At 46.5% G+C, this 19,669-nt stretch overlaps 1 protein-coding gene across 1 annotated transcript in view; it reads right to left on the reverse strand.

The window, feature by feature from the left end:
- Positions 1-1,284: 1,284 nt before the first annotated feature.
- ZNF541 (zinc finger protein 541) overlaps positions 1,285-19,669 on the reverse strand; it is a 30,128-nt gene continuing 11,743 nt past the window's right edge. Inside the window, exons 4-15 of the mRNA XM_033128576.1 lie at positions 19,187-19,245; positions 18,754-18,913; positions 18,347-18,526; positions 17,064-17,388; positions 11,418-11,481; positions 10,679-10,821; positions 10,194-10,297; positions 8,939-9,014; positions 8,288-8,376; positions 2,467-2,607; positions 2,088-2,269; positions 1,285-1,992 (exon numbers count right to left, since the gene is read on the reverse strand). Of these exons, the coding sequence (XP_032984467.1) occupies positions 1,827-1,992; positions 2,088-2,269; positions 2,467-2,607; positions 8,288-8,376; positions 8,939-9,014; positions 10,194-10,297; positions 10,679-10,821; positions 11,418-11,481; positions 17,064-17,388; positions 18,347-18,526; positions 18,754-18,913; positions 19,187-19,245 (1,689 nt within the window). The 3' untranslated portion in view covers positions 1,285-1,826. The remainder of the gene's footprint in view (positions 1,993-2,087; positions 2,270-2,466; positions 2,608-8,287; positions 8,377-8,938; positions 9,015-10,193; positions 10,298-10,678; positions 10,822-11,417; positions 11,482-17,063; positions 17,389-18,346; positions 18,527-18,753; positions 18,914-19,186; positions 19,246-19,669) is intronic.

Here is a 19,669-nt window from a genome sequence, read left to right on the forward strand (position 1 = left end):
CCTGACACTACCTTTGCTCTAGCCTGCCAGACCCTCAGAACACAGCACACGCGATTAGAGACCCAATCACGCTTGACGCCATGAGTCCTTTGATGTGTCCCTCTTCCCCATCTGAGTTAATGGCATCTATTCAGCTGCTACCGGCCTGATCTGTTCCTTCCTCACTACCTCTCCCCATGAGTGTGACCCAACAAGTCTGAGCCGGCTTCTAAGATGCATCCCTAACCCCGCATGTCTGTCCCTCTTCACTGCCACCCCCGCGCCGGCCACTATCATCTCTCCTTAGGGCCTCTACCTGCTCTCCAGGCTTCCAGTCTTGCCTCCTATGACTTCCAGGCAGCAGACCAGGAATGTTTTTAAACATTTTCTACTAATGTCCCCGAGGCAGAGTTTGCCTTTTGCTGTGCCACGGCCTGGCATCCAGATGATCTCAGCCTCTGCAGCCTCCTCAGCGCGGCCTTCCCTCGCCATCTGCCTAACACTGCCTGCCACACCCCGGTCACTCCCTAGGACTTGGCCCCTTGCTTTATTTCCTTCATGTCACTTTGTGGTGGTCTGCCTACCCACTAGCCATTTCTGCTTCCTCTTCTTTTCCTGGCAAACAGAATTCCAGCAACAGACTTACAGGAACACACTGGTTTTCCCCAGTAGTGGAGACAAACCTTGAGTGTCCAGGAAAACTGGGGCCATTTTTCTTCCCACTGATTCCCAGGGATCAGTTGAGAAATGAGCACAGTTTTAGCCAATAAGACATGAGGGGCATCCTGCCAGGGCTACTACAAGCGTTCCTCCCTCTTAAAACAGGACTCAAGGAAGGGAGGGATGCGCTCTCCTTCCTGTGTGGGAGGAGGTGATTCTTGCTGCGGCTGCAGCCAACACGCTGATGCTGACCACTGCTGGTGGTGCTTGATTTCATAGCTGAGCCGCTGGAACCACCATCATAAGGCCTGACTGCTTAAACCTGTGCTGACTCTTCTGCTCGTTATGGCCCAAAGCACAACCGTGATCAATATACAAAATCACCCTTTCGCGTATTTATTACTGCTACCTTCCCGCGCCTATAATGTAAGCTGCATGAAGAGGGGGGGCTTGCCCCTCTTTCATCACCGCATCCCTGTCGCATGGATTGGACACTGTCTGGCACATACTACTCCTGGCCAGGGGATGAGCTTACTCATCTCTGTGGCTCCAGCAAGTGGCAGGGACTCAAAAGCCTCTGTTGGATCGAATGGCCAGAAGACAGCTGCTCAAGAACCCACTTTAATAAGATTTAACCCAATTTAATAAGATTTACAAGTCGACACGTACAAAAAACATCTAACAACATACAAGCCATTGCAAGACTAAGGGCTAAATCCAGAATGCAGAGAGATCCCCTGGAGGGGGTCCTGACACGTTGGCCATCTGAAGGCATTTTCCCACTGATTCTCTACGTCTTGGCCTTACCTAACAATGGAACCAAACCCCAAAACTGAGGCTAACATTTGAGAGCCACCCAGATCTAACTGTCCCCTCCCCCAGCCACGCTACTCTAGGAGGAGAGGAACTGAAAGAAGGGGAGAGACTATCACCCTAAAGAGACCGGAGCCTTTGGCACCAGCTTACAGGGACTTCACAGTTGTCCAATGACTGTGTGTTTCTCCTACTAACTTATGGTCAAATGCCCACTGTGTCTGCAAGCTTGGCTGGCCCATGGGGACCCTGAAGGTTGGGGGGAGGCAGAGGGGTGCCCCAAACACCTTGGGGAGGCCAAAGGGAGACATGACAGGGCTGGAGGTCCCCATCCTGACTTGCTGCCTTGCCCCCACTAGCCATCCCCCCAGGAATCACCACTGCAGGGGGCCGACGTCAGCCCCTATCTCCTTCTCCTCCTCCTCCTCCTTCAGCTGGAAGGGCTTCACTGGCCACTTCACCCTGACGATGGGCTCCACGTGGTCCTGAAGCCGGTGCCGCTTCATGTGGGCATTTCGACTCTTGATCTTGTCGAACACCCTGAGGAGTCACCAGAGGTCATGGGGGTCAGAGCATGGGCAGGTGGGTCACCCTGAGGGCGGTGGTGTGAGCGCATCGAGGGAAGGGGCCATTACCTCTCACACTCTCTGCAGGGAAAGACGCCCCGGCCCTCCACGTTCCCGGGCGGCTCGGGGGTCCGCTTGGGGCCGGTGTTGGGGCTGGAGTTGAGGATGGACTCCCTCCTGTAACTCTTGGTCTTTATCTTTAACTCGGGGGTTGGATGGTGGCTGGGTCTCTCTGGAGGGCTGCAAGTGACCTGTAGAGGGGGCAGAAATCACAGTCAGGGTGCTGACCCTCCACCCTCACAAGGGAGACGCAGGGATCCAGGAAACAAAGGTCCTCTGCAGGGAGAGCCTTCCCGCGGGGGCGCCCTCCGTGACCCCCCCCCCCCACTTAGATGGGCAGAGAGAGTCCGGGTCAGGACTGAACTCCAGATCCTGCATGACCCCCTACCTTTGCTTCTGTCCTGTCTGCTTCATCTGGCTCTCTCTTGAGCCTCTTTTCCAGCCCTGGGGCTCGGCCACAGTCAAATTTTATCATTTTTTTCCAGATGTAATAATACTCAACACACTGGGCTACAGTCTTTGTCTGGATCTAATGAGAGAAGACAGAAGCCGGCTATGGGCAGCCCTACGTCCCCTCTCCACGGGGCCAGCCACTGCTTTTATAAAGCCCCCTCCTTTGGCATGGCGTGCCCCTTCACCACAAGGGGCAGAGAAGCATAAAGTCCTCCCAGGTGCTGAGGAGGTTCCTAGTAAAGCCGCCACAGCCAAGACCATCTGAGCTCTGCACGATCTGAGCAGCAAGGCCTTCCCAGGAACCCTTCCCTGTGGGAAGACACACATGGAGGTCACACAGGAGGCTCACTGCGACATCCTGCCTGCAGGCCACAAGCTCACCAAGCGGACTAACTACAGCAGAATGCCCTGGTGGTGGATACCACACAGCCTCTGCATCAGCTACGTAGGCAGAGCCCTACAGCACTGAAGAAAGGGGCCCCTGGGAGGAGGAGGAGGTTTTGAGGGCATGGTTTGATCCTGGGGCATTCAGACCTCGCTATTTGCTCTTCCCTCCAATAAGAAGGGATCCCATTAACAATAACTTCTGTAAAAACTAAACAGAATGGAAAAGTTTAATTGCTCCAGGAAGAAAATGTCTCAGGAAAATGATACCGGCCATTTAATATGTGGAGCGCAGTTCAGAATACACTGCGGATGCCAAAAAAAATGTAAACACGTGACTTGTATTCATCTTTTGTTATTGGTATATATTGAATATTACAATGTTAATACAGTTTTTTCCTTTCTTCAAATGTGTATACATTTTTTTGGCACCCTCTATATTTCCTCCACATGAATTTTTTTTCAGCTGTGCATTTACAAACTAGGAGTCAAAACAGTACATCCTCTGCCTAAGAAATATCTTTAGGTTAAAAAGAAGTTGAACTTCTGTTTCCAAACAAGATAGAGCAACATAAACCACATCAACCCTCCATCAAAAACAATTGACAAGCGGGCCGGCCCCGTGGCTCAGGCGGTTAGACCTCCATGCTCCTAACTCCAAAGGCGGCCGGTTCGAGTCCCACATGGGCCAGTGGGCTCTCAACCACAAGGTTGCCGGTTCAACTACTCGAGTCCCTCAAGGGACTCTGTCCCCTGCAACTAAGATTGAACACAGCACCTTGAGCTGAGCTGCCTCCCGGATGGCTTAGTTGATTGGAGCGCGGGCTCTCAATCACAAGGTTGCCAGTTCGATTCCTCGACTCCCACAAGGGATGGTGGGCAGCGCTCCCTGCAACTAAAATTGAACACGGCACCTTGAGCTGAGCTGCCACTGAGCTCCCGGATGGCTCAGTTGGTTGGAGCGCGTCCTCTCAACCACAAGGTTGCCGGTTTCGACTCCCACAAGGGATGGTGGGCTGTGCCCCCTGCAACTAGCAATGGCAACTGGACCTGGAGCTGAGCTGCGCCCTCCACAACTATGACTGAAAGGACAACAACTTGACTTGGAAAAAAGTCCTGGAAGTACACACTGTTCCCCTTCCCCAATAAAATCTTTAAAAAAAACAAACAAAACAATTGACAAGAAAATCAAAACATATGAAACAATGGTTGGCAAGACACTAGGTACCAGTCAAAAAAAGCCTTTTCTGAGAGACAGAAAATAAACGATGAAAGTCTTAACGAGAGCGAGTCCAGGCCACGACCCCAGGGAAGAGGATCCAGGAAGAGCCCACCGGACTTCCTGAGTTAAGATGGAGCGGAGCATCTGGGGAGACCAAGGTGGCGAAAGTCTATAGGATGAAGTACAGCAGAAGAGAGACCAGCAAGGAAGGAAACTCCAGAGGTCTGGAGAGAATTGGTTTCAAGCACTCAGCAAAGTTCTAACCAGCACATGTATATAAGTTGTTGAGCCAAAGCTGGGTAAAGAACCACCCAAAAGGATTAGAGGAAAAGGTGTCTGTAGCTCACACAGGCCAAGAGCAGTGTCTGTTCCCACTAGCCAGGGTGGAAAACCTCCTAATTCACAGGGCCTTGGTGGAGTGATGAGAACGGTCTTGCCTTAGTAATGAGGAAGAATGAGCCCTAGACAAAAAGCTGCTCTGGTCCCATCTAAAAAAATCTAAAAGCAATACTCAAAAGGAACAAGTTGTGTTCAAAAAATTGTATCCCAGAACAAAGCACAAGAATATTTATAAGAATGCAAAAATATCCAGCACCCAACAAGCTAACGCTCACAATGCCTGGAATCCAATGAAAAATGACCAGGCATGCAAAGAGGCAGGGAAAAATGACACATAATGGGGAGAAAAAACAATCTGTTGGGATCCAACACAGAATGGATACAGACATTAGAATCAGCAGGGAAGGACAGTAAAATTTACTATAACTATATAATACAGGTTCAAAAAGTTAAGACATGGAGGATATAAAAGATACCCAAATAGAACTTCTAGAGATGAAAACTACAATGTTTGAGATGAAAATTACACTGCATGGGATTAACATCAGATTAGACACTGCAGAGGGTAAGATTAGTGAACTTGAAGATACAGCACTGGAAACCACCCAAAACGAAACACATAGAAAAAAGAATTAGTAAGAAAAAAGAATTAGTAAAAATGGAAAGAGCATCAGTGAGCTGTGAGCTGTGGGCCAACTGCAGGAAGCCTAACACGCATTTAAGTGAAGTCCTCAAAGGAGAAGGGAGGGACACAAGAAGTATATGAAGAAATAATGGATGAAATGTCCCCAAATTGAGTGGAAACTGTAGACCCATAGGTCTAAGAGGCTCCACAAACCCCAAAGACAAGGAAAAAAAAAATGAAGAAAACTACACCAAAACAAATCAATAAAATTGCTCAAGATCAAAACCAGTGATAAGGAGAAATTCCTAAAAACAGCCAGCCAGAGAAAAAAGACAGATTATATACAGAGAACAAAGGCCAGAAAATCAGTAAGTTTATTGTTGGAAATAAAAGCAAGAAGAAAGTAGAGCAACATCTTTAAATTACTGAGAAAAAAAAAAGCCAAGGTAGCATTCTATAATTAGTAAAGATCTCTCAGAAATGAAGGCAAAAGAGACTTTTTTTGATATATAAAAGCTGAAAGAATTCATTACTAGCAACCATGCACTACAAGACATGTTAAATGATTTACATTGATTTCCTTCTGGAGATTTCTGCCAGATGGAAATATGGATCTACACAAAGGAATGCAGAGCAATGAAAATAGTAATTACATGGGTAAATGAGTAAGATTTCTTATTTAAATCTCTCTAAAAAAACAACTGACTGTTTAAACAAAAATAATAACACTATACTGTGGGAGCACAAGGCTCATAACACCAGCGTGGGCCAGGGAGCTGTGTCCTACACAACGAGACTGAGAAACAATGGCTTGAATCAGAGTGGGGGGGGGCAGTGGAAGAAGGAGAAAATAAAATCAGAAAAAGTAGATTTCAGGACAAAGAGTAATACCAGGGGTAAAGAAAATTTCATCGTGATCAAAGGGTAAATTAATCAAGAGGACACATAAAAATCCTAAATGTTTATGTATCTAAATTCAAAGACAAATTACCAGTATCAGGAATGAGAGTGGTGACATCACTATGGTCTACAGATACAAAAAGAATAATATGAGAATATTATGAACTTTATGCTACTGTACCAGACAACTTAGAAGAAATGTACAAATTCTTTGAAGGACAAAAACTACTAAAGCTCACCCAAGACAACACTGATAACCTGAACAGCCCTGTATCAATTAAATACATTGAATTTGTAGCTAAAAACCTTCTCACAAAGAAAATTCCAGGCCTAGGTGGCTTCACTAATAAATATTTAAGGAATAAATAAAACCAATTCCAAACAAACTCTTCCAAAAAATTGAAGAGGAGGAAATACTTCCCAACTCAATTTATAAGGTCAGCATTACCCTGATAGCAAAGCCAGACAAAGATATCACAAGGAAAGAAAGCTCCACACCAATATTCTTCACGAACATAGATGAAAAATTCTAAACAAAAATTTAACAAATAGGATCCAACAACATATATATAAAGGACAATACAGCATGACCAAATGGAGGTCATAAACGTAAGTAGAAAACCTAAAATTATAAAACTTCTAGAATAAAACGGGAAAATCTTTGGGTTAGGCAAAGATTTCTTACATACAACACCAAAATCATGGTCCATTAAAAAATTAAATTGAACTTAATCAAAATTTAAAACTTTTCTTCAACAAACGCTTTTAAGACACCAAAAAGCCACAGACTGGGGGAAACTATTTTGCAAAACACATACCTGGATAAAGGACTCTTGTCCAAAACAAAAAACTCCTACAACTCAGTAAAAACACAAACATTCCAATAAAAATATCGACAAAAGATTTGCCGGCGAAAGAAGGCATACAGTTAGCAAACAAGCACATGAAAAGATGCTCAGTATCATTAATCACGGGGAAATGCAATGAGACACAACTGTATCCTCATTAGAATGGCTAAAATTAAGACGGCTGACCATATCGAGTGTTGGTGAGGGTGTGGAGCACCTGGAACGCTGAGGGTGGGAATGTGAAATGGTGCAATCACTTTAGAGAACAGTTTGGCAGTTTCTTAGAAAGTGAAACATACGCCTACCATATGACCCACTCATTGCCCTCCTAGGTATTTACCCCCCGAAAACAGTACATGTCCACGCAAAGACTCGTACACGAATGTTTGCAGCAGCTTTATTTATAATTTCCAGCAACCAGAAACCAGTCAGATGTCCACGACCAGGTGAATGATTAAACTGTGGTACATCCAATGGAATACTCCTGAGCAATAAGAAGGGTGAACTATAGGTACAACATGGATGAATCGCAATTATGCGGAATGTAAGAAGCCAGACAAAGCAGAGCACACGCTGTATGATTCTTCCATTTATGTAAAATTCTGGAAATTGCAAACTAATTTATAGTGACAGAAAGTATATAAGGAGTTGACTAGGGAACAGGTGGCCGGAAGGAGGGGTTACCAAGAGGCAGGAGGAAGCTTTTGGGGGTGATGGATGTGTTTGTTATGTTGACCATGGTGATAGTTTTACAGATGCATAAATATGTCAAAACATCAAATCTTACACTTTGATTATGTGCAGTTTGTGTCTATAAAGTTAAAAAAAGAACAAAAAAGTCAGGAGGATATTAAGTGTAGTATGATCTCATCCTTTTTTAAGTACAGTAGTACCTCGGTTTTCGAACGTCTCCGTTGAGGAACATTTCGGTTTAAGAACGCCGTAAATTGTATGGATCTATGGTATCATTAGATAGTAAAATTCATGCTAAATTTGCAGCTTTAGGGATTGATTTTAAAGGTCTGGAATGGATTAATCCATTTTGCATTACTTTCTGTGGGGAAACTGTGCCTCGGTTTTCGAACCGAACATTTCAGAACTCGAACGGTCTTCCGGAACGGATTACATTGAAAACCGAGGTACCACTGTACACACATATATGTGTGTAAGATCTGTACACGCAGAGAAATGCCTCACGTGTACAACCGAACAGAGGTTGTCAATCAGAAGTAGGACTGTGGGGAGGGGTGGGGAGGGCTTTGCTTGAGCGTGTGATGCATTTCTGTACTGTTTGGAGTTGTTCACAACAATGGCTCTTTAGATTATGAACTGTTTACAGTGTGAGCAGTGTCGCCCCGGACGGGCCCTTCAGCTCTAGCTCGGCTCAGCTGTGTGAGGCAAGGCCTCGTCTACACAGGCCCACCCATGTTCGCCTTACCATCTTGTGTATCAAGTGAAAGTCCTTCTTGTGGGCACAAAACGCCTTCTTAAAGAGCCTCTTTTCCATGGGGGTCCAGACGTCTGAACCTATCGGAGAAACAGCCAAGAGAGGGAAGGGTGTTTCTCCGCCAGGGACCACAGCCATGGCTGAAATGTAGACCACCCTCCTTTGTAAGCGACCATTACTGAGCACCAAGTATGCGCCAAGCATTCTGCTAAGCCCTTTTTGTCTGCTTTATATCATACAATTCTTACAAAAACCTTAGCAGGTAGGGATCATTATTATCCCAATTTTACAGATGTAGCCACTGAGGCTTCCACTGGTTAAGAGACTTGCCAATGGCAGGTGGAGGCCCTAGGCCGCGTGATTCCAGGGCTGGACCTGAGCCTGCCTCCAACCCTGTCACCAGGAGCATTCCTTCTGGGCTGGGTGGAGCCCATGAGGGAACCACTGGAAAAGGGGAAGGTGGGATCTAACTAGAAGAAAAGGGTGCTCACTGAGTCACCCTGGAAAGGACAGGCCCTTCTGGAAAGGCAGATAAAGCCCCCAAGAAATACCAAAAGGCACCAGTGGAGCTTGCCACTGAAGCTGACCGGTTCCCCGGGTCTCAGCCAGGCTGAGACCACGCCGCCACCTTGCACCAGTCACCTGTGTAGCGATAGTCGGAGAGTGGGTGAGTCTGTGGCTTCTGGGGTCCTCTGAGTAGGAGGGTCTCCAGGGCAACCTGGAACAAGAGGAGGGGCAGGCTACAAATCAGGGAGGGAAGGTGAGGTAGAGACCCGCCTTCACTGTCTCACTCATTTGAAAACTACTTACAGTCTTCCCCATCTCAGAGCTGCTCGCGATGTGGTGGGTTTGCCACCCGTGACATCGAAGCGCACTGATGGGGGCAGCTGACACTATTTTCTCATAGCAAGAGTTTCATGATGAAGGAAACAGTGCATGGGTTTATTCCAGCCAAGCTCCGTGTTCCTTCAAGGACCAACATTCTGAGCAGCACCGCCTTTGCCTATTGCCCCACTTTATTTTCTTCATAACACTAATCATTATCTTACAATTTAAAAACATATTTCCTGTTTTGACTCTCCTAAAATGTAAGCCCCAGGAAGAGAGGGATTTTGTGTTGCTCACCAGCATAACTCCAGTTGGGACTGGCTGTGTAATTTGCGGGGACTGATGCAAAATGAAAATGCGGGACCCCTTGTTCAAAAATTAAGAAGTTCAAGAAGCTGGCATCAGAGCCTTGAACCAAACATGGGCCCCCCAAGCCATCCTCAGGGCCACACTCACCAGGCACTCAGTGACTCAGTGGGACCCAATAACTATGTGATTACTCTGCTGAGCACCTGCTGCGTTACGTGCCAGGCACTGCCTCTCAGCTTGAGAAAAGGCAGCACTGCCTTGTGGGTCCCTTACTTGGTAACTTGACTTTTCCTGTCCCACCCTCCAGAGTTGGGCTTTTAATGTATTTTCTAAATCTCAGGATTGCATGGGGGGCCCCTGAAGGAGGCAGAGGCATTTCTGTTGCATCAGAAGTTTTCATGTATGGGGTTTTGATCAAAAAGATAAAGCTCAATAAATAAACCACACTGATGCAGGACCTAAGTTGAGTCCACCAGGCTCCCCTCCCCACTGCGCGCAGACATCTCAGAGGAACCTGGTGCCCTGTTGTTGCTCCAGATAAATAACTGATTAACTGAGCCCATATCTGCTCATTTCAACAACAGTTCTGGAGGACCACATCAATCCAAGCCATGTGGGAAGGATGGGTGGCCTTCCTTCAGTTTTCATAGCTGCAACCGCCCACAAAGATGGCATGCGGCAGGGACCTGGAGCCCCAGCCCCAGGTGAGCAGAGAGCTCCCCATGGCTCCCCAAGCACCGCCCCACCCCCACCCCCTCACCTGGACGTTGCCCTGGGCTTCGTGCAGGCAGTGCAGAGCGAGCTCCAGGTTGGTGCCCCCGCCCGGCATCACACTGGAGCAGGCCACATTGCAGAGCTCGGTCACTGTTTCCAGCAAGCGGCCCAGCAGAGGGAGAGGAGACAGGGAGTCAGCAAGGGTTAGGGAGGAGACTCCCCGACAGCACAGAGACGGGACACCTTGTTACCGTCTCCCTCACATCTCTGGTAAAGCAGGCTGAGAGAAGAGAGGGGCCAGGAGAAAGGGCAGAAACTGCTCCCAGCACCTGCTTTGGATGACCCAGCCAGCTACTGTGAGAAGAGAGACGCAGCGTGGGAGAAGCAATACAGCCCGAGGGCTAGTCCCCACAACCCTCCCCACCCCCAGGGGACACTGCTTCTTAGTCAAGGTGAGAACTGGAAGGAGAAACTCCTTGGAGACAGGGGTGGGGAAGGTCCTTGGGAATTGGGACCCAAAGTCCCAGCCACCTCTATCCTGTGTTTCCGGGTTGGTCATCATATCTCCCCACGGCTTCCAGACCAGAGAAACGACATGCTCATCAGTTCCAGCCAGCGATCTGTCCTGGAGCTCCGGGATCTCAGCCTGAAACCGGCTTCCTATGTTGATGTGTCTGAAATGAAGTCACACACACAGACGTGTGGGACATCCAACATGTGACTCAGATGGGAAATAAAATAGACACGCGTGGTGTGCCCTGCTCTGTGGAAACCCTCTGCCATCTCTCAGATGCAAGTGTTTGTCACGCCTGACAGACACGCACAGGCATTCCGGAAACCTCTCAAGGGACACTTCCTTCTTTCCTCCAATTTCCTTTGTTGCCAGATTTCTGGCCTCAGGTGTCTCTCTTGGGGGTCTAAGACAGGGGAGGTAAATGCTGATACCTGGCATACTTCTACATCCATGGCCACGTCCATTTAGCCACAGTCCATGGATACTCACCATCACCAATTCCACCTAGAACCCCAGGATCCAGGGCATTTTGTGCCATGGCCCCAACTATGGTATGCCTGGACAGAAGGAATATTGGGGGAACTTCCCACACACACCTGCAGAATCTATCACTTTTCTCCTGGGGAGGCTATGTAGCTAGACCCAATCCCCCTGTGATGAAGGAGCCCATGGGAAAAACTGACACTGGAATGCAAGGAGGGTAAAGGCATCCCCACTTGGGAAGGACCCTCAGGTTCTGAGTCTGTTTCAACTCACGGTTCAACGCTAATCTTGGTGTCATCCTTCACCACACAGATGCCAAAAGAGCCATCCACTTGATCTAGAAAGCACAATGAAAAGCCTCAAGAAGACGGACTAGAAGTGATGCATGGGGCGTCTTCTGCCTGCCTTTACAGAGCCGCTGAAAACCAGCTCTTTAAGATGGCATGGTATAGAGGGTCCTCAAAAAATTTAAAACAGAATTACCATATGATCTAGCAACCTCACTTTAGGGTATTTATCCAAAAGAACTGAAATCAGGATCTTAAGAGATACCTGCACTCCCATTCATGTTCAATGCAGCACTAGGCACAGTGGCCAAAGTATGGCAACAACCTAAACGTCCACTGACGGGTGAACGGAGAAAGAAAATGTGGTGTATGGACAACAGAATACTAGTTAGCCTTAAAAAAGGAAATTCCGTAATATGTGACAATAGGATGAACCTTGAGGACATGATGCTAAGTGAAACGAGCCAGTCACAGAAAGAGAAACAATGCGTGATCCAATCATTATATATGAAACGTGCCAACAGGCAAATCCATACAACGAGAGCGTGAAATGGTGGCTGTCAGGGGCTGTGGGAGGGGGCAAAGGGCAGTTACTCCTCAACGGGCGTGAAGTTTCAGGAGAGCAAGATGAATGAGCTCCAGAGGCCTGCCGTACAACCCTGCACCTACCAACAATACTGGATCGCACGCTCGCTAAGAGGGTACATCTCACGTTAGCTGTTCTTATCACAATAAAATAAAATTTTTAAAAAGATTGCATGGAAGGGGTAGGACTTCAGAAAAGGCAGAGTAAGAAACTCAGCAAAATAATAAATTAACTTGATAAAAATTATTAAAAAAACAGTAAGTTAAAGTCATGGTAAGTTGTACTTAAAAAGTATACAGCATTTTAAGAAACACTAATTCAAGAAAATTGACTAAATCTTGGTAAGAACAGTGAGAGTCTGGGACATCTGAGCTATGACCAGCACTCCCTTACCCACCTGGCCCACAGATCTGTATAACAGATTGATATACTCCATGTAGGTACAGCCAAGGAGATGGGGGCTCCCTCTCTCCCCCAGATCCCATGCTTAAAGAATTAAAGGAAGGTATATTGAAAATTCCTCATCAAAAAGAGAATACCATTGGGCCGGCCCGGTGGCTCAGGTGGTTAGAGCTCCATGCTCCTAACTCCAAAGGCTGCCAGTTCGATTCCCACATGGGCCAGTGGGCTCTCAACCCCAAGGTTGCCAGTTCAATTCCTCAAGTCCCGCAAGGGATGGTGGGCTCCGCCCCCTGCAACTAAGATTGAACATGGCACCTTGAGCTGAGCTGCCTCCTGGATGGCTCAGTTGGTTGGAGCCCGGGCTCTCAACCATAGGGTTGCCAGTTCGATTCCTCGACTCCCACAAGGGATGGTGGGCTCTGCCCCCTGCAACTAAGATTGAACATGGCACCTTGAGCTGAGCTGCCGCTGAGCTTCCGGATGGCTCAGTTGGTTGGAGTGCATCCTCTCAACCACAAGGTTGCCGGTTCCCACAAGGGATGGTGGGCTGTGCCCCCTGCAACTAGCAACGGCAACTGGACCTGGAGCTGAGCTGCGCCCGACACAACTAAGACTGAAAGGACAACAACTTGAAGCTGAACGGCACCCTCCACAACTAAGATTGAAAGGACAACAACTTGACTTGGAAAACAGGCCTGGAAGTACACACTGTTCCCCAATAAAGTCCTGTTCCCCTTCCCCAATAAAAAAAAAAGAGAGAGAGAATACCATTAAGAGACAGAAATTATGAAAAAATAACCAAATGGAAATTCTGGGGTTAAAAAAGTACAATAACCAAAATGAGGCTCAAAAGATTTGAGATGACAAGAGAAATGATCAGCAAACTTGAAGATAGATCAGTGGAGATTGTGGAATCTGAAGAACAGAGAGAAAAAAGAATGAAGGAAAATGAAGAGCCTCAGAGAAATGTGGGACATCATTAAATGCAACAATATACGTGTAATGGGAATACCAGAAGGAGAGGAGAAAGGGAAACATATTTGAAGTGTTAATGGCTGAAAACTTCCCAAATTTGATTTAAAACAACATGAGGTATGATAAAAAAAATACGGTGAATGCTGCTGCTGAGTGCCATCCAACGGAAAGGCAGGGATCTTCGATATGGGAAGCGGAGAGTCAAACCTTAGTAACAGTGTGTGACAAGTTTCAACATGTTTGGTGCAGTCAGTCAGGTGTGAACTACGATTGAGAGAAGGTGTGTTTTAAAGTGTGCCCTAAATCATCCTCCATCATGACAATGCCCTGTGTCATACATGGCTTCTGGTATGGCAATTTCTGTCAAATAAAAACATTACGGTGTGTCCTCACCCACCTTATTCACCATATCTGGCACTGTGCGACTTCTGGCTTTTTCCCAAAGTCAAATGATCATGAAAGGTAAACATTTTGAATTGGTTCAGGACGTCAACGCAGACACAACAGTGCAACTGAAGACACTCACGAAAGAGGACTTCCAAAACTGCTTCAGAAAGTGGCAAGAACAATGGGATAAGTGTGTTTGAAGTGAGGGGGAGTATGTTGAGGGGGATTAATGGCAATGTGTATTTTACTGTAATAACTTTTTTAATTTAAACATTCACCATATTTTTTTAAATCATACCTCATATATCTAAGAAACTATAAAATCCAAGTAGGATAAACAGAAAGCAAAATGGCAGATGTAAATCCAACCACATCAATATAACATTAAATGAGATGAGAATGGACTAAACAAACCAATTCAAAGGCACAGTTTGTCATACTGGAATTAAAAACTTAAGCTCCAACTTATGCTGTCTATAGGAGACATTCTTTATTTTCAAGGACTCAAATAGGTTGAAAGTAAAAGAACAGAAGAATATATACGAAGCAAAGAACCAGAAAAGAGATGAAATGGCTACACTAATGTCAGGCAAATTAGACTTGAAAACAAAAAATATTATTAAAGACGATAAAATTATCGTAATGATGATAAATGATATCAGAAACATATGATAATGATAAAAAGCCCAAGCCATCAGAATGATGTGACAATTATAAACAGGTATGCACGTAAAAACAGAGCCTAAAAATACAGGAAGAAAAGACTGATGGAACTGAAGGATACAATACACAATTTAAAAACAATGGTTGGGGCGGTTGGAGCTCTGTGCCCCTAACACCAAGGCTGCCAGTTGGATTCCCACATGGGTCAGTGCCAGATGGCTCATTGGTTGGAGTGCAGGCTCTCAACCACAAGGTTGCCGGTTCGACTCCCGCAAGGGATGGTGGGCTGCGCCCCCTGCAACTAACAACAGCAACTGGACCTGGAGCTGAACTGTGCCCTCCACAACTAAGACGGAAGGGACAACAACTTGACTTGGAAAAGTCCCGGAAGTATACACTGTTCCCCAATAAAGTTCTGTTCCCCTTCCCCAATAAAATCTTTAAAAAATATAATAAATAAAATATAAAAACAATGGTTGGAGATTTCAATACTTTCAATAATGAATAGGACAACTAGGCAGAAGATCAAAAAGGAAATAGAAGATGAACAATACTATAAACTAACTAGACACAACAGACGTTTACGGACCATCCCACCTAACATCTTCTCAAGTGCACAGGGAACATATTCCAGCCCATAAAACATGCCTCAATAAATTTAGAAGGACTGAATTCATACAAAGTATGTTCTCTGACCACAACAGAATTAAATTAGAAATCAATAAAAGAAGGCAACTTGGAAAATTCACAAAGATGTAGGAATTAAACAACACACTCCTTAATAATCAATGTATCAAAGGAGAAATCAAAACAGAAATTAGAAAATACTTTGAGAGGACTGAAAGCAAGAACACAACATACTAAAACTTACGAAATGTAGCTAGAGCAATGCTCAGAGAAAAATCTGTAGATGTAAATGTCTGTTTTAAGAAGAAATCTTGGAAGCATTTATATCAGCCTGTTGAGATCTTGCTTCTAGGTGTATCTCTTTTTGGTTCAAATAAATTTTATAAAACTTCAACAACAAAAAATGAAGAAAGAAATCTCAAATCATTTATAGTCAATTGATTTTCAACAAGGTGCAACACAATTCAATGGGAAAAGAAAGCTCTTTTGAACAAATGGGGCTGGAACAACTGAAACCCACATGCAAAAGAATGAATTTGGACCCCTACCTCACACAGTATATAAAAGTTAACTTAAAAGGGATCAAAGACCTAAATGTAAGAGTTAAAATGATAAAACTCTTCGAAGAAAACATGGGAGTAAATTTTTGTGACCTTCGGTCAGACAAAACATTAGGTACAACAATAAAAGCACAGGTGACAAAAGAAAAAATAAATTGGACTTCATCAAAATTAAAAAAACATTTGTACTGCAAACATTAGCATAAATAAGATGAAAAGACAACTGACAAAAATGGGATCGAATGTTTGCAGGAAAATCACATATCTGATAAGGGGCTTGCATCCAGAATACATAAGGAACGCGTACAACTCAATAATTAAAAGATAACAACTCAATACTTTAAATGGGCAAAGGATCTGAGTAGACATTTCTCCTAAGATACACAAATGGACAATAAGCACATGGAAAGAGGCTCAACATCATTAGCCATCAGGAAAATGTAAATCAAAACCATAATGAGTACCACTTTATACCCACTAGGGCGGTTATAATGAAAAAGATAGACAATAACAAGTATTGGCAAGAATGTGGAGAAATTGCAATTCATACAATGCTGGTGGGAACTTCGAATGGCCCAGCAGCCATTTTGGAAAACAGTCTGGCAGTTCCTTAAATGGTTAAACAGAGTTACCAGATGACCCAGCAATTCCACTCCTGGGTATTTCCCAAGAGAGATGAAAACATACGTCCACACAGAAACGTACATGAATGTCCATAACAGCATCATTTATAACAGCCAAAAATTGGAAACAACCCAAATGCCCATCAACTGATGAATGGATAAATAAAACGCAGTGTTCTGGACAGTGGACTAGTACTCAGCCATAAAGAGGAAAGCAGCACTGATCTGTGCTGCAACAAGGGTGACCCTTGAAAACATTATGCTAAATGAATACACTAGACACAAAATGTCACATATTGTATGATTCCAATTACACAAAAGGTCCAGAATAAGCAAATCCATAGAGAAAGTAGATCAGTAGTTTCCCTGGGGCTGGGGAGATGGGGCTGCGGGGTGTGACGGCTAATGGGTACAGTGCTTCTTCTGGGGTGTTGAAAATGTTCTAAAATTGTGTGATGGATACACAACCCCGAGAATATACTAAAAAACATTGTACACTTTAAATGGTGATCCATATGGTATGTGAATTACATCTCAATAAAGCTGTTAAAAAAGTCACACGGAAGGACAGGCAGAAGTGTGGTCAGGCTAAATGGCCTCCATGTTTGCTTTCTGTCTGTAAAACTCTAAGCACCTAGAAGGCTCTGGTCCGAGACAGTCCTATGATACTTATGAGCAGTAATGGGACCCAAGACAAGGCACAGCCATAGGCAGGAGACTCTGGACCAAATGCCACCAGCGAGGGTGGCTCTGGACACAGGAGGCCCGCCCTGTGATGACCAGACACCGCCAGTGCCAGCCTCACTCACCCAGCATGGTGCTGATGAGTTTGTCGGGGCTGGCCTGCGCCGTCGTGGAACAGAGAGTGCTGAAATACAGCCCGGAGCCCTCCCGGATGGGGCTGAGCATCGGGGGTGGAGTGTAGGGAGGGCACTGGAACAGTCCCTTCAGAAGGCGGTCCACCAGGAACACTGGAGACCGCAGGCAGCTCTGGTGGCAGCCTCGGGGGCTCGGCTCCCCAATCGTGGAGCGGGGAGGAGGCATGAACAGCGCCTTGGGCTGGGGGCGCTTCTTCCGCTTCCTATGTTGGCTGCACTCCTTGCTGTCTCTCTCTTCCGTGTCTTTCTCTTGTCCCTGGAGAAGAAGAGAGTTCAGGCCATCTGCTGCATAACTTAGTCTTCAAGATGGCATGAGAGTGAGAAAAGGGAACCGACCATGGAGACAGAGGAAGTATGACATGAACACACCCCATGTGTCCATGCCTGGACCCCTCAGCAAAGTGGGGGCGAGCAGGGCCACCCTTCCCGAGCCGGACCGCGGATCCTACGCCGAGTGACAGTCACGGCTGGAACCTACTCACGCACCCACATTTCCAGGAGGGGTCCTGACTCAGCGGATTTTGGTCAAGTGTGAGGCCAGGTTCAGCTGTTAAAATGACTGGCACTTAGAGAGTGGAGGCCAGAGTCAGTGGAATGGTATGACAGAATGAAAACTGTTCCCCTTCAAATGACAACAGCTCCTGTGAGACAAACAGTGGGATCCATGCTCCCTGTCCCTGAGTCCAGCATGAGTTTCTCTGGGAGGATTCTTCTAGCACAGGCTGGAAAGCCTGCCTGCCCAAACTTGCAATGTTCCCTCTCACTTCCACTCTGCCAGTCTTACTCCTCCTTTAATCTTCCTCGTCTGTCCTCCAGGTCTCAACTCGGACACCCCTTCCTCCAGGAAGTCCTCCCAGACCTCACCTCAGGCTGGGTCTCTGGTACCCTGTCGGGACTTCCACAGCATCCTCTGCTCCCCTTCTCAGCCCTGCCCACTCTGAGTTGTCACTGTCTGGAGACGGGTGTCTACTGCACTGGACTGGGAGCCCCAGGAGGAAGGGCAGGGGCTGTCATGATCATCTCCGTGTCCCCAGCATGGCCAGCACAGGGCCAGGCACAGAAAAAACTCAATGGATGTTGAATGAACTAATGAATGAACGTGCAAACCAAGCTCTTCTGGAGTCAGGATTTTCTGAGGCGTTTGTTTGGGTTTTTCCCACAGCTTCCACCAGCAGGTAGGGAAAGCAGCGGGAAGGAAGTGGACTGACTGGCACCCCCCCCTTGGCCATGCTCCCCAGGGGTCGGTGTGCTGCAGCCACAGGCACCGGAATGGGGATCTCCAAAGGGGCTGTGGCCATGTGGTCCAAGGACTTCTTGACTCCTGGGGGGCTCTGCCTGTCCCCCTCCAGCCTCAGCACCTGTCCTGGTGGCTTGCAAAACTCTGTGCCAAACATCTAAATGCAGACAGGAGTAGGAGAACCGGGAGCGGAAAAACTGCTCCGGCCTGAAGTTCCGACCTACCCCTCTAAAGCGGCACAGCTCTGACGCCTGGCCCCTCCCCAAGCTTCCCCCCGGAGGACAGAGGATGTCTCCATCCTAAGTAAATGACACCCAGTCATTTAGTCCCCAAAGCCTGTCAGAAACCCTGAAAGCAGAGAACCTACTGCGTGCACCCCTTCACCTGCTGCTCCTGCTTCGTTTGAGGTGACGGCCACTGGTCACTGTGAAAGCACATGTGGCTGGCCAGCCCTTTCTCGGTGTAAAACATCTGGCTGCAGTTCTTGCAGACATAAGTGCTCCTTGGTTCTGCCCAGTCTGTGGGGCCCCCGTTTTGCTGGTGACTGTGGGGAGACATGGCAAGAAAACGTGAAAATGAGATGCCGTCCTGATTGCTGACTTTTGATTTTTTCTTTTTAAAGTCTGATCCACTGACAACTCTAGGTGAACCCTAAAAAATGGAGATGACGCCCCAGTTCTTCAGGTCCGGTGCATGCCTCTTCAGGAACGAAGCGTCCAGAGCTCGCCCCCCCAGGGCCAGCACACAGGAGCCATCAGAGGACACCTGAGGGGTTGCACTCCCCTGTGCGGGGGGGGGGGGGGTTTCCGAAACTTACCATCCACCTGCCGTGTTCTCCTCTTTCACTGGATGAGGGAGCCGGTAGATATTTCCACCCTGAAGATAAAAATACTCTTGAGCCAATATATCAGAAACGATGTATTGCAAGAGCAAAAACTGTTTAAGAGTCTTAGAAGAAAACACAGGTGTAATTCTTTGTGATCTTGGATTAGGCAATGGTTTCTTGGATGACAGCAAAACAACAGACAGAACAGACAAAGTGGACTTCATCAAAACTTAAAACCTCTGTGTCTCAAAGAACATCATCGAGAAGGTGAAGACAACCCGCAGCACGGGAGACAACTGTTGCAAGTTATGTGCGTCTGACAAGGGATTCATATTCATAATACATAAAGAACTCTTATAGCGTGATAATAAAAAGTCAAATAACCCAATTTAAAAATGGGCAAAAGATCTGAATAGAGACTGAACCAAAGAGGATACACAAATGGCCACTGAGCACATGCAAAGATGCTCGACA

Source organism: Rhinolophus ferrumequinum, chromosome 15, assembly GCF_004115265.2.
Source record: "Rhinolophus ferrumequinum isolate MPI-CBG mRhiFer1 chromosome 15, mRhiFer1_v1.p, whole genome shotgun sequence".
Lineage (NCBI taxonomy): Eukaryota > Metazoa > Chordata > Mammalia > Chiroptera > Rhinolophidae > Rhinolophus > Rhinolophus ferrumequinum.